The sequence below is a fragment of the Micropterus salmoides genome, unplaced genomic scaffold (assembly GCF_014851395.1).
Source record: "Micropterus salmoides isolate LMB-PRFRI ecotype aquatic unplaced genomic scaffold, ASM1485139v1 Ms_hic_scaffold_21, whole genome shotgun sequence".
Taxonomy (NCBI): domain Eukaryota; kingdom Metazoa; phylum Chordata; class Actinopteri; order Centrarchiformes; family Centrarchidae; genus Micropterus; species Micropterus salmoides.
The window spans coordinates 10,345,490-10,360,542 of NW_024041262.1; the positions used below are offsets into that span (position 1 = coordinate 10,345,490).

A 15,053-nucleotide genomic window follows, 5' to 3' on the forward strand; every position below is an offset into this window, starting at 1 on the left:
TGCCTTTTGTTACTCACTGTATTTGAAAGCTCTAGGCATGTATATTTATTCATTTTTGACTGTATGGAAAGTTCAGGTACAGTTAGCTTCATCCTGTGTTCATCCGGTGGCTCTGCCGCCCACGTTACTGCATCTTTATCATTCACCAGCTTCCTGATGCCCCTTCAACCTGTAACACAATACAACACAACACTGAGCACTACACATGTCTATGGCACAATGAGTCGAGCTGCAATAAAGGTGGAGGGAAAGTAGTGGGCACCATCTGGTGGTTGTGTTTATGCTTAAGAAATGTGACGTGAATTCTGAATACAAACATTATAATCTTAATTGGTATTGGTTATGTTTATGCAATCAGGAAAAGCTTGAGATTTTTACGAAGAAGATACAAAGCAACTCATGTTCAGCTCCCACAAGAGTCAAATGTAGATTGTCAACCCATAATTGCATCTCAGATTTATTTTTTCCTCCCTATTTTTTTCGGTGAAAGTTGGTGCATAAAGATTTGAAGATTGTCTATAGGTGGAAACAAAATGAGTGTTGTACCTGATTAATTCTCACGAGTAATGATACAGTACATATAAACTACTACAATGAGCCAGTCATTGACTATGTAATACTGAAATCTTAGTTAGGATTTGCTAGAAGTGTACTACCTGGTCCTGCAGTGATGGTCTCTGAGCCTCCTGGTGGAGCTTTTCTTCCTTTATGTTTTTGGACACTAACTGGTTGTATTCAAAGGCCGGGAAGAAAAAGTGGGTGAAGAAGTGATGGATCGTCTGGATCCAAAGCTCCGATTTGTGCTCTTTGGCCTCCTTTCCTCCGGTTTGTGTGCCCTTTCCTTCACATCTGTGCTCTTGAGTGTGCCCTGGAAGAAGACTCGAAACTAAAAATGATTATTATTATTTTTAAGGGATTATGATTCTACTTAACAAACATCAGAAAGATGTGCATTTGCAATCCAAAATTTATATGCATGTGTGTAGACATCCTCTACATGGCTAGAAGCTTCTATATAGTCAGTGCAACTAATTGAATGTTCTTTCACTTCCTGGACATTTACAAGACTGCTAAAGTCCTTTTCCATGATTTATATACACATACACACGCTGTACAAGAACAGTACATACATATAATACATTATTTGAAAGAACCAGATAATTTAAACAAACCTGCAGACTGAGGTTTCACATTCTTTACATCTCGTTGACTATCCACATCCTGAGTAGTAGATGATTCTGCTGTGTCAAGGGATTTCCCTGTCTGTTATAAGATGTAAAAAAACAATTATATGTTACTAAAGATTTCAGCAACGTCACTTTGCCATGCTCACAGCATATTTCATTAATATCAACAGCAGGGGCTTGACAGTACGGATGTCAATACTGGACATTTGGATGTCTTTTAACTTTCTTAACAGATACTTATAACTCATGTTGGCTGTGAGATAATTGCAAAGGTCTGGTTGTTTTTTTTTGCAGAATTTCCAAGCTTTTCCTTATAGTATAAGTTTAGTAGTAACAGTATGCTGGAACAACTACACTCATCACATAGTGTGTCTGTAAGTTTCTCTCTGGCCTCCACCTCAGGTAGGTCCCTCCTGGCCTCAGCGTCAGGGCTGGACAGCAACTGGCCCTCCTCCTTGTGGCCTTCAGAAATTGGCTGACACTTCACCTCAGCAGACCCCACAAGTACCTCTAAAAACTCCAGGAACGTTATCTGCAGCAAAAAGAGTGGGATAACAACAAATAAGGGTAAGTCGATGAATGCTAATTTTTCAGTGGGCACTGAAAAATAATGACTGAGTCAACTGGTGTAAAGACTATACAAGACAGACCTCCAGATCCACACAGGAGGACAGACAGCTAGGGTCGCGGCTCTCTGCTGTGATGATCTTCAGTAATCTCGCTGCAGTCAGTTTATTATCCAGCAGATGGAGATCCTGGCAGGGATTACATAAACTAATCAACATATTGTTTTATCTCAAGCTGACAATGATATATTTACATGTACAGTATATGTTTGACATTAGTTTTAAATTGGTAGACTGTTTTTGCGATATGTTTCCTGGTGAGAGAGACCTGTGTAGATGAGAAGGACGCGAGTCATTTTTAAATGTATCAGATGGAATATTAAAAGGGTGTCATATGTACACTTCCAATTTAATGTTAATCTTGAACATCAGCCAAAAAAACAGTTAACCCCTTTGATGCAAGCTGAATGTGTGATAGTGTGATATTTCCAACTATTTAATGTATGATTGAATCGTTTCATCAAGTCATTTAAAATTGGGCACCCCTCTGATTATTTTGTAGCAACAAGCAACAGAAACGGCATCCATTTCTTATGTTAAGTGGGGAAAATAATAAAGAAGCGTGTAATGTGCACGTTCATGTTACAGTCTGTTGCACCTTGAACATCCACAGCAGCTGTCTGCAGGTCATGGTCTGGTCATCTCTTGGGGATGCCCTGACTTTGCAGAAAGCCTGATAGACTTCCCAGCACTTCTGTAAGTAGTTCACAACCACCACTGAACAGTCTGGCTGCCTAAACAGGAAGCCTGGATCAACACAGCTATAGTTAATGAGCACAGCTATTACTGGATTAATAAAGAGCAAAGAGTTTCTATAGGTGTCGTCTTATGCAAAAACAACAGACAAGCGAGAAACCTACAATGCACTCAATCTTAATAAATAAGTGGTTTTGCTATCCTAATTTCCCTGTTTGAGTCTTCTTATGCTTTAATAAATCAGTTTGAAGATTGCTTTGTCATCCAAAACATTTGTGTGCACATGAGCCTATAATATTTTACTGTTAGCACCTTTTACATTCTTAGAATTGGGAAGGATGTCGTCTGTCATCAGTTTGGAAAAGCAGGTAGCCAGAAGGTTCGTTTGTGACCTGTGAAAAGAGTCAACAAGTGATGTTTCTTAATTCAATTCAGGTATTCCCTTAAAAATGCTATTTTGATCTTAATATATAATTTCCTCCATAGCACAGAGAATAGCAGTTGACCAGGTATAATGTTTAACAACTTACCATAGCATTTTAGCATGCATTTAACATTTGCTAATCAGCACAGACTACAGCTGAGGCTCATTGGAATATCATTGTTAAAATTTGGGTCAGCCAACCCAATAGTTAAAAAAGAAAAATAGGGGCAGTACAATTCAACATTTGTAGTGTATATTATTTCACTCAAAACCACAAGAAACAACCTCATGGTGGTGCTAGAGAAAAAGTTTAATAAGAGCTACAAGCGTTTCATCTACTGGTGAATATCTGTTAGGAGTCATTCCTTACACCATGTCATTATGGTAGATGTGGTAGGCCAAAACCACTAGACAGCTGAGGAACCTACGAAGAAGCAGTGTAGTGAAAGGAGAGTGGATCTCTGCTGTAGTGGCGTCCTCTGAGACACACAGAGTAAAAACATTAAGCACAGTGTCCAAGCCTCCAAATGTACTGTAATTATGAGGCTTACGATGTCCTTTCCAGTATATGTGAGGTGGATTAATGTATGTAGGAGAGATTGTGAGGGCTAGTCCTTATCACCTCTGATAAAATGGTCTATCTGTGTCAGAGTGATGTGGTGATGGTGGATGTTACAGTCTTTGAGGAGGCGCCACAGCTGCAGGCGGGACAGCAGGAAGATGTTATCTGGGGAGGGGGCATTTCCAAGCCTGCTGTAGAAACTATAGACAGACCTCAGCTCTGAATATTGCCCCAGTACTGCAAAATCCACCTGTTACACATAAGCCACAGCATCAGGGCAGAAACAGGGCTGAAAATAAGGATGTGGGCAAAAGGTCACATGTTGACAATTTTACAGTGTGAAGTGAGACCTGACCTGTTTACGCTCAGTCTCACGATTTCTATCAGGGATTTTATCCAGAAGATGTTCAATGTTCAGAGTCACGTCTGGTGCTGAGATAGAGGATTCCCGACCTGACAGAGGAAATGCACCTGTAACAAGACACAAAATTCTACGCCACTGTACCTGATGATTTCCGAGTGTAACACTGTCACTTATCACCTTGATATGAAGCCAATATACTGTAGGTGTTTACCACACAGAGGAGTAGGAGCTCTACGTCCACTCAGGTTGTTTGTCATCATCTGATCATCCACAAACTGTCCTTCGAAAACATGCCCATCCTTGAAAGTGAATTTTCCCTGTGAACCATACAGCCACTCTTCCTTACATATGTGTGTATTGCAAGTGGGTTACTGAATCTGAGTCAAAAAAGTGTTAAAAGGTGTTTCCAAAGTTCCCCACAGAAAAATCCAAAGGGAAAAACACTACAAGCTCTTCAAGCATTTGCTACATCCAAGCAAGGAGTCTTCAATCTTTTTCCCTCTGGAGATTTGGGGTCAATTGTGTGAGGCAATATTGCATAATTTATTAACCTCCCCATGTTTTCTGTTGTTCCTCCATTCTCCTTCATAGATCGCACCACCAGCGTAGTAAAATGCTCCCTGTCCGTGCCTCTGACCCTGAACAAAATCCCCTATGTAGTGATTGCTCTGGAAATACTGGGACATATCCGCTCGCCTCAGGAGCCAGACGTGTGTGCCTTGTCCATGCTGCCAGAGAAGAGAACTCATGTGATTCACAACAAAAACATAAATCTGGTTTACCTTTTAAAGGAGGGTAAAAAGCTGTCCTGGAATTAGCACTATGTCTGACATAATAAAGGAACTGTGACATTTGGGCTCTGCTGCACAGGCTCTCTGGAAAAATGTGATGGATGTTTTATGTGTCAGTAATCTGGGAGAGGGCTAAGATGATACTACAGGATAACTTACTCTGTGTGTGCATGGTGTGCGGTCATACCTGGAGTCCATTCTGCCACATCCCATCATACTTCTGTCCCAGTTTTAGCCACCTCATCGTACCCTCTCCATGTCTAAGGTTGTTCTTCCACTCACCAGAGTAAATGTTACCAGACGGGTAGCTGTTAAGAAACTGATGTCACCTTTGAACGGTTCACATGTAACAGATTAGATCATATAGTCTCTACATACCGTCTCACTCCCCATCCCTCTCTGTTGTTCTTCACCCAATCGCCTTTGTACCAAGAGGTCTTTTCCTGGTTATAATACACTGTACCCTAACACAAAGACAACTAATTAAAAAAAAAAAAATGTAAAAAAAGAAGACTATACCTGATGTGAATTGGTGGATCATACCTTTCCGTGCCTCTTGCCCTGATCCCATTGGCCTCTGTATGAAACACCATTTGCACATTTGTAGGTTCCAGTCCCATGTCGTATACCATTGCACACTTCCCCCTGATAGGAGCTACCATCCGGCCAGGTGTAGGTGCCCTGGCCCATGGGAATGTTGCGCACAAATTGTCCCTGTTGGATTAAAAATTCAACTCAACTTTTTGGTGACAGCAGAACTCCTTATTTCATCATATTCTATTTTATTTCATCTCACTTAGTTTTGTATACAGGATGAATGTTTAGAAATGTTATGCACAGATTATTATTGTTATTGTTTATTATTTTTATTATTGGTAGTAGTATTGCATATTATTATTGTTGTCCTGGTGATGAACTATTTCCTGGGGTTTAATTATTTGCTTCAATGTCAAAATTAGATTAATCCATTTTCAGTAAGCTTATCAGTCGCTTTTACTGGACCCCCTCCAGGCTGTTTAGGCTTAAGCTTACGGACAAAGCTCTAAAGGGACTCTTTTTCACCTACTCTGGAAATGTTTCATGATTCAGTACTATGGCAAATGGTTCATAAACGTATAAAAATCACTACCCAGACCAATTTTGAGACTATGTTCTCAGTGATCCACAAATTACATCTCACTTTGGAGCCATGTACTTTATTCAGACCAGTATAATTATGGGAAAGCAAATTATAATGAGACCGGAGGAACCCAGCTGAGCCTCCTTTTCAGGAATGGTTCACAGAGTTGGCAAAAGTGGCATTATAGGAAAGAATTTCTTTCAGCTCTAAGGAGAGGACTGAGAAATATGTAGCGAAGTGGCGAGACTACTATGAATACCTTGTTTATGTGGACAGATCTTGAAGTAAAGCACTGCTCTACTATGTACATAATAGTCACATTCACATCCTTTTTGAGGATTAATCTGTTGTTTGTGGATTAGATTATGGTGCATATTAATATAGTAATATGACGTATGTCTTTTTTTGAAAATATATATCATTATTGTACCCTACCTCATATTTCAATCCGCCTGCCCTTGTAAAGACACCATGTCCATTCATAAGTCCCTTGGAAAACATGCCCTTCAGAAAAACAAAGCAGTAACTTTATTCTTACAAAACTGGAGCAAAGGACATTTACATACATTTCTGGTGTATTCTGGCAATTTTAGAACATATTTGTTGATGCATTTTAGAGTTATATCAAAATGTTTTTCTGTCTTTTTATTAAATAAGACTGATTGTGTTTAAAGAAATACATTAGAAACACAACTGTGTTTTCATTTAGTAAATAGACTAGTAATGTTAAATATCAGAAAGTAGCCTATGCATGTAAAATAAAATATATTGTCTTTCCCTATGGTTTGAAGATGTGGCGTTATATTTCCAACTCTACCTTGTACATATGTCCTCCTTCAAAACAAGCAGCTCCTTCCACAAGAAACCGGCCCTCACAGGTTTCCCCTTCATGTCTGTCAATGAGACACCAACTTTTACACTTCAGCTACAGCAAGTCACTGTGACGGCTCCGTGGAAATACATTCTCTAAAAATATTTAAAGTTATGAATGATTTACCTCTGTACAACTAAGCTAAGAAGTGTGGGGAGTTCATAAGAGCCATCATTGTCGGGCTGCTCAAGTCGGCCTTGGAGGTCCTCATCCGATAAAGTCTCCTTAAAACCGGCGGAGCAGCTCACTAACTTTCTTTTTTCGCTTACTTCCGCTGTATGCGGCAGCTCTGCGTTTCCGCACGTTTCCTCGTTTTCTATCATAGTTTTGTCCTTTTCTTTCCACCGGGTCAATTTGCACTGTTCACGAATCTAGTGCAAGTTAGGATCGGCTCCATGGTAACGGCAAAGGACGCTTACAACTACGGCAACCTTTATCAGTCAAAAAGGGCAAATCCGTGAACACACCATACAGTCTATGGTACACACCAGTGATTCAACAGATAACAGAAAGTGGCTAGACATGTTTCAATATATCGTGTTTATTTCCTCCAATAATGAGGTGTAAAAATACAAAAAAGATTATTTAGAGATGCAAAATACAAATAAAATCAGAACACAGCTAAACAGATTTAGAACATTTGAATCAGCATCTATAGTTTTGATTTAGTATTCTGTGTAGCAGCAAGGGTGATTTAACAAAAATAATGATAATGAGTGTTACGTAAGATTTTCCTTGACATGGTCAGTCCTGTGAGATGATGTCCAGGTTGGCAAGGTGTCTCATGGTGGGTCTGCCATGAGGACAGTTCCACGGATGCTCAATCTCCCCCATGTGAACCAGGAGCTTCTTCATCTCACTGACACTCAGAGCAGTGCCGACCATCACCTGACGATGGACAGGAGCAAAAAAACAGATAATGTGTCAGGATCATAGACTGTACATAAAAAGGTCAGGATAATTAACTCATGTTATTCAATTACTCTGACAAAACTGAAAAACCAAGTCCTATTTTGGCTCATCACAGTACATCAGATTATTACAAATCAAAAACACCTTCCATTAATACCAAAACAGGAAGTTTTAGATTTGTGGGTTTTTATTATTGGATCTCCCATGCAGCGTTTTTCTTCCATTAATTGTTGTACAGTATTACAATGAACTGGCAGAGGTTCAAAAGTTTCACAAATGTACATGTACTTATGATCTGTTTATTTTTAGTATTATCAGTATAAACTCACAGATTTTCTACAGGCTCGAGAGGCAAACATCTGCCTGACGCGGGATGGTCGACACATGACCCCTGGGCTGTCACTCAACATGAAGATCAGCTCTTCGATGTCGGATGGGCCAAATGTCCAGTTCTTACTGGTGGGCAGAGACACCAGCCTAACCCTCTCCATCACCTGAGCTGCAGTCACAATTAAAATAGTTGGTTTAGTATTTGTAATCCTAAAAGCAGGAAATAATTGATTTTGAACTTGAGATAAATTCAACAATCAACTCTATTTGACAGGTAAAATGTTCTTACCGTCCTCATCGACGAGAAATTCAAAGCCATTCTTTCTGAAAATCTCAATGTTCTCTATGAGTACATTTTCACTGACAGCAGTGAGGTGGAGCTTTTGAGGGCTGCAAACAGCAAACAAAAAACAACACAAAAATAGATCACTGACTAGTAAAAAAGGTAATTTTTTAAAAACACAAAGAAATATGTATGATCTGATTTAGATTCTTACACTATGAGTTTCTGTCCTTTGAGCACAGTGTGCTGCTGCAGCATCTCAAAGTTGTATTTCTCATCTGTGGCATGCTGGTCAATCATGAAAATGTCCGAGTTGAGTTTGGTGATAATGAAGCCCAGGTTAAACTGGCCGATGATCTCCATCTGTTTGAACATGTCTTTACTGTAGGGAAGACCATTTACCGTTACTGGAAAAAATTACACTCAAATATTGGCCAGTTAAGGAAGTTAAAGGAGGAAAATCATACTTGATCTCTTTCCTGAGCTCTTCCTCAGCACTTTGGTTTTCTCCAGGGTTAATCTTGGCCCTGAAACGTCGATAACGCAGATCCTCACTGGCCCCCTGTTTCCGCTGGTCCTGCAACCTCTTCACCTTCCCTGCCAGCTCTTGTAGAGAAAACTGGAGAGGCACCGTCCTCCTCTGCAGGCAGACTGCAGCGTCCACCGTCAAGGAGGATTTCTCAAAACAGTTTGAAAAAGTGTTGGATTTGTGTTCTGTAGGGAAACGTAGTTTCTCTGTCCTGGCCCTCTTGGCATCTGGGCTCAGAGTACAGTCCTGATTGGAAGAGCATGGCTCAGTCTGTAACTCTGGGTCCTCTGGAACAATGTGACTATTGTCTGATGTTTCTTCAAGTGTTTCATTTTTTACACTGGAGCTGTCAACAACCGGTTCAGCAGAACACTGAATATCTGGGGTTGCCAAGTCAGAAGTGGACACAGCACTGTCTTTTTCAGAGTCTGTTTCACTGCATAACGTCTTTCCGTACCTGAACCCATCAAGCACAGACTTTCCCACAGGGGAGCATTGAGCTAGATCTCTTGTGAGTTTCATAGGAGATTTTGCACTTGGGCTGCAGGTAGGAGTTTTGACAGTGCCCTTAAAAAAAGACTGCAGTGTTTTCTGTGTTGGGCCACGGTTTTCAGCTTTTGCCGTACTTGACTTGTTCCCAGAATTGGAGCTGTGATGACTTGAAAAAGCCACCTTTAGGTCGGCCAGGTTTACGGACGACTTTGGGCTCTGAGTCAGTGGTTCCATGTCCTCTCCAGGTTCTGGCATGTTCTCATTAGACGGGACAACCTGAAATATTTCTGATGCAGACGTTGTTTCTGTTTTTAGAGACAAGTGTCAGAAAAACAGTCAAAATGATTCTCTCAGTGATATTACTCTGCTATAATATCAATAAATACATCTTATGATCTGTTCTTACTGGTGCCGGGTATGGACATGTAGTTCAGGCTGATCTTATTGACTTCAACCTCATACATGTTGATGAGAGAGGTCTTTAGAATAGCCAGCAAGAGTTTCTCCTCCTGAAGGAAAATCTGACGTTTGTCTGGCGTTACGTTCACATCCACACACTCTGAAACACCACAAAAACGCTCATGTAGTACAGAAAGTCAGCAAGCAGTGTGGGTTTCACAAAGGAAATTTTCTTACCAGAGGCAACAGCTATATTCAAGGCAACAAATGGATATTGATGTCTGTTGTACATATGATACACTTCATTCACAAGTTTGGCCACCTGCAAATTAGGAATAACCAGAGATTAGGCTAGAAATCCTCACTGGTAATAACCTTTAATTAATCCCCCTATTTAGCATTAATTATTAGCATATAAACATTTAAAAAATGGTTTAGGACACACTATAATGTTGGTGAAAGAAGATATAAGTGTTTATTAATATATCTATCAACAACTATAACTCCTCCTGTGGGCTACCAAGTGGAGGCTGGTGTTTAAATGCATAATGAAGGACAATTACAGCAAAACATGGTTATAATAATATGGGATATAATATTCATGGGAGAAGTTTGGCCAATACTGTAGATCAATAAATCATATATCTGCTTACAACTAGATTAGAGTGTGTTATAAGCAATTATTAAATGTTTGTATATTTTTATAAATGCTAAATAGGGAGACTTAAACTTTAATGAATTACCTTAAGGGGATCACATGGCCGGTTGTTAATGAAAAAGAACTGCCTGTCTGTGGCACTTCTCCCAACACCGTGGTCTCCTCGTGACACAAACCCTGTGATGCTGCCAAGACAGATATTTACATTTCTTCTTTTCTTTTTTAAATACCTGCTGAGTTTGCAGTGAAGGCATACACAGTACTTCTATGTAGTGGTGTCACTCACGTAAAAAGCTGTTTGGGTAGATCTGCATCTTTGAGGCCATATTCTTCAATAACATTTTCTGTGGGGGACACTTGCTGAAAAGGCAGAAGACTCTGTAGCTGCAGAACACACAACAGACATTGAAATGTAATATTTAGCAAACCAAATAATAATAATTTGACAGAACAATTGGCATATTTAACTTCAACTGAGGAATTACAGTTCCTCTAGGGTTGGGGAAATTCTTCCACTGTTGGATTTCGACTTAAATACGAATTAAACTTATTAAATAAACTCAACAATGAAGATCAAGGAGGAAGACATGTTTCCTTCAGTTACAGATAACATCTTGGAGAATTGAGATCCACAGCAGTGATATGGTCACCTTCTGTAGACAACACAAAACAGTATAGTCAAGTAAAATGTGTAACAATGTTCCAACCTGTTTTGGTCCATATATGGCCCCTATGTTGTCTCTCATACACTGGCTGCCACTGGTGCTGAGTACTGTGCTGCGCTTTCCCTGCCCATTTTGGTTGGAGCAGGTAATACGCACTCCTGTAGAGATGATACAGTAGGACTGCAGGACATGTATCATTTTGGCATACTCCTGAAAATACAGAAAGATTAAATATTTGAGATTGAAGGACAATGACAGGTCCTTTAATTAGACTCTGATTGGCTCTAAACTAATCAATTCAAAAGATATGCATTACAAATTATATTATGTTCTGAGAAATAGGTTTTACATAAGATTTAGTAATTATTTATGTTAGGTTAAATATGTTACACATTTCTGTACGAGCATTCACAGTGGTGGATTTGTATGTTCTTGTCCCTTTGTACTGTGTTGCATTTCTGCTGACCATTTCCCACTGATTACTGAGTTTTTCCTATTGTCCTGGTATTCACAGGGTTCCAAGTGAATGATCGTTCATACTGAACATTTGTATTGAGACATAATACTGTTATAATACATTTGAAAGCATAGCTTGCTATCAAAGTCTTCAAGGTGGTGTGTTCATGAGCAGATGGGAAGCTTGATGCTGTCCTACATTTACATTCACCAAGGACATTTACAACCTATACTGTCAGAAAATCTAACTTTTAGAGCTCAAGTGATATAGGATTTTTAAGACCGATTCCCATTTTGATAGCTGAGGATTATAAAATCTGATATTTTTTCCCCCTTCTTTTCAGAAACACATAACATAAACTATGATTATTCCTAACAGTTATGAGACCTCATCAAAATAACATGCAGTTTAAAAATAAATTTTTTATTGTTATAAATAGTACTTTGAACAAATTAATGTGCAGTTTTGTGGTGATTTGGTTCCAGTGTGTTGCCAACAGGTATAGAGTGCCCTCTGGTGGACAAACTATGCAACGACAACACTCGTTACATGACTGAAGGAAACATACATAATACTGATCCTTCGATGACTGACCTTCTTAATATTGCGCTGGAACTCCTTGTGTCGAACAGGCAGCGTGTAGAAGAGCTGCTGCAGGCTGACTGTGGAGCCCTGCTGCCGGGGATGGGGTGACTGCTGCACTAGGTGACCTTTGTGGTCAAACACCAGCTTGGTCCCCACCTGGCAGGACTCATGGCATGTCACCACGCTCAGGTTACTGGCGAAGGGGGATGGAGGGAACTTTGGCTCATAGAAGTGACAGTAATATAAATGTATGTGCTGAATACATGTGGCTGTTGAAGTGTTTTACCTCAGAGCACATAATGAGCTGAGGGCTTCACCTCTGAAGCCAAATGTTTCCACATGGATGAGATCGGCGAAATCCCTTAGCTTTGACGTGTGATGTTTCAATGCTGTGAAACAGATGGAAGATGTTTCACTTAACCAAAAAGATTAGGTAGACTTTGACTAACAGGGTGGAGATTAAAAAAAGCTGACACGTACTCAGTCCTTCAAAGTTGGCCTCTTCTACCCCTTTGCCATTGTCTGACACTTCCACTAGTTCAGCTCCACACTCCTTCAGTCGGACATCTGGAACATGCAACAATGTGGTACTGAACTTAACAATGACAACCATTTATAGCAATCTTGTTTTCTTCAAATCATACTACGCAGTTGAATCCTTCACAGTACAGTGAGACCTTTGCTACAGTGGGCTTCTGTTCAAGTTTCAATTGTCATTTGGATTTTAAGCTAAACCAATATATCTCCTAATATACTGGACTGTAAAACTTGACATTGTGTCATTTGTCAACAAATACAGTACGATTATTTTGTCAGCATTCACAACTGTAGCTCTCATGTGTGACAGGGGGGCTATCAAAACCTCATCTGTAAACAGTAAAAAAAATGTGAGATACTGTGAGATACTCAACGCCTACCAATGTTGGTGGCCCCTGCATCAATGCTGTTTTCCACCAGCTCTTTGACAGCAGTGGCCAATGTCAGCACCACCTGTCCTGAGCAGATCTGATGCACTGAGTGCTTGTCAATGGCCTTGATGGCTCCGGCAGGTTCACAGCTGCAGAGAAGAAAAGCAGTACTCAGTGACCGTATAACTTCACCTTCTGCTAAAGATATATTGCAGTGACACATGTATATATGCACAGCTAGCTTGGGGGGGGGGAATCAAAGGTGTTATAGGCTCTTTAAACACAGTCTCAAACACAGGAGCACTTTCAGTGCAAGACTCATTCCCCCAAAATGCACCACAGAGCGCCACAGGAAGTCATTCCTGCCTGTGGCCATCAAACTTTATAACTCCTCCCTTTAAGTGTCTGACACTTAGTCAGTTATTAAACTAGACCTCATCACCTATTTTCTGTCCAATGTTACCTGTTTAATAATTAATGTGCAATATTCTCTGCTGCTATTTATTCACTTGTCCTTTTCGGTTCACCATAATAATTCTTAATAATTTAAATATTGTACATAGCCACACACCTTTATATTTGTCTTTATTTTTTATATTTATACTATTATATTTATATACTCTTTATCTATTTACCTTTGACAAGTGCAACTGTGACAAAAGAATTTCCCCTCGGGGATCAATAAAGTATTTCTGATTTCTGATTAAACCCTGGGTTCTCTCATCCATGAAGAATACATGAGGATTATGAGGTGACTTACTTATAAAGTTTGTAATAAATGTTGAACATTGTAGATTTGGATGATGTAAATACAATTTCTGTACGAGCATTCACAGTGGTGGATTTGTATGTTCTTGTCCCTTTGTACTGTGTTGCATTTCTGCTGACCATTTCCCACTGATTACTGAGTTTTTCCTATTGTCCTGGTATTCACAGGGTTCCAAGTGAATGATCGTTCATACTGAACATTTGTATTGAGACATAATACTGTTATAATACATTTGAAAGCATGGCTTGCTATCAAAGTCTTCAAGGTGGTGTGTTCATGAGCAGACGGGAAGCTTGATGCTGTCCTACATTTACATTCACCAAGGACATTTACAACCTATACTGTCAGAAAATCTAACTTTTAGAGCTCAAGTGATATAGGATTTTTAAGACCGATTCTCATTTTGATAGCTGAGGATTATAAAATCTGATATTTTTTCCCCCTTCTTTTCAGAAACACATAATATAAACTATGATTATTCCTAACAGTTATGAGACCTCATCAAAATAACATGACATAATGCAGTTTAAAAATAAAATTTAAAATTTAGACCTCATCACCTATTTTCTGTCCAATATTACCTGTTTAATAATTAATGTGCAATATTCTCTGCTGCTATTTATTCACTTTTCGGTTCACCATAATAATTCTTAATAATGTAAATATTGTACATAGCCACACACCTTTATATTATATAATGTGACTTACTTATAAAGTTTGTAATAAATGCTGAACATTGTAGATTTGGATGATGTAAAAACAAAACCAAATACAGGCAAGTAAAATAAAGATATAGTCTATGGATATAACGTTAACATTACTCTGATAACTTAGCTAACGTTACTTACCAAGCATCAGACATCTTGAAAGAGTGACAAGCTTCACGAGGAAGTCACTTGTGTCCTGACATTTTGATATGTGACTGGGAAGAGACACCTGCTAATTACTCGCCATTGTCAAATGCAGGTAGTTTGCTTTAACTAACTGTTAGCGATAACATATCATTGAAACCGTTTCACGACAGCATGTTGTAAACACAAAAGTGAAACGGACCGCGCGGACTGCGCACATTGTTCGCGAGCGTCACCTGTGCGCATAACTGCGCAGTTTGAGTAATACATTTAAAATGTTGAGTATGTAAAACAGCAACCTCACATAACAAACACAAACCACAACAGTGATAACAATGTCAAACAAATTACACCACGGTAAATAACTACGCATTATCGAAACTTTGCCTCAAACTTTTAGGCATTTCATCATCAAAACGGAATCCTTGACGTATTGGGATGTTAGGGCGCGTGTGCAATTAACCTCGTATTGTAAAAAACGAATAAATTGATTTTTGTTATAGAGTTCAATGTTATGAAGCTGTACTATTGTATTTATACTACCTATACTCATCTGAATTTTAAAGTGTAATTT

At 39.3% G+C, this 15,053-nt stretch overlaps 2 protein-coding genes across 4 annotated transcripts; both read right to left on the bottom strand.

Moving 5' to 3' along the window:
- Window positions 1-30: 30 nt before the first annotated feature.
- Window positions 31-7,093, bottom strand: rsph10b (radial spoke head 10 homolog B). Of its 2 annotated transcripts, none has more exons than XM_038734941.1 (18): window positions 6,768-7,093; window positions 6,588-6,663; window positions 6,206-6,274; window positions 5,194-5,364; window positions 5,029-5,114; window positions 4,838-4,958; window positions 4,411-4,587; window positions 4,071-4,176; window positions 3,851-3,966; window positions 3,556-3,745; window positions 3,304-3,412; window positions 2,822-2,901; window positions 2,412-2,560; window positions 1,838-1,942; window positions 1,585-1,719; window positions 1,173-1,263; window positions 657-868; window positions 31-169 (listed from the first exon to the last, which is right to left on the bottom strand). In XM_038734941.1, the coding sequence occupies exons 1-18, from the start codon at window positions 6,962-6,964 to the stop codon at window positions 143-145; spliced, it is 2,217 nt and encodes a 738-aa protein (XP_038590869.1). In that variant the 5' UTR covers window positions 6,965-7,093; the 3' UTR covers window positions 31-142. The 2 variants fall into 2 exon arrangements, with proteins under 2 accessions (XP_038590869.1, XP_038590868.1); XM_038734940.1 differs by having other exon boundaries at window positions 657-886.
- Window positions 7,094-7,166: 73 nt separating this feature from the next.
- Window positions 7,167-14,701, bottom strand: pms2 (PMS1 homolog 2, mismatch repair system component). Of its 2 annotated transcripts, none has more exons than XM_038734939.1 (15): window positions 14,477-14,701; window positions 12,869-13,008; window positions 12,432-12,518; window positions 12,238-12,340; window positions 11,961-12,144; window positions 10,952-11,119; window positions 10,531-10,628; window positions 10,330-10,429; window positions 9,824-9,908; window positions 9,594-9,746; window positions 8,634-9,474; window positions 8,381-8,548; window positions 8,173-8,273; window positions 7,883-8,052; window positions 7,167-7,529 (listed from the first exon to the last, which is right to left on the bottom strand). In XM_038734939.1, the coding sequence occupies exons 1-15, from the start codon at window positions 14,488-14,490 to the stop codon at window positions 7,386-7,388; spliced, it is 2,556 nt and encodes an 851-aa protein (XP_038590867.1). In that variant the 5' UTR covers window positions 14,491-14,701; the 3' UTR covers window positions 7,167-7,385. The 2 variants fall into 2 exon arrangements, with proteins under 2 accessions (XP_038590867.1, XP_038590866.1); XM_038734938.1 differs by having other exon boundaries at window positions 8,634-9,492; window positions 14,477-14,700.
- Window positions 14,702-15,053: the final 352 nt, after the last annotated feature.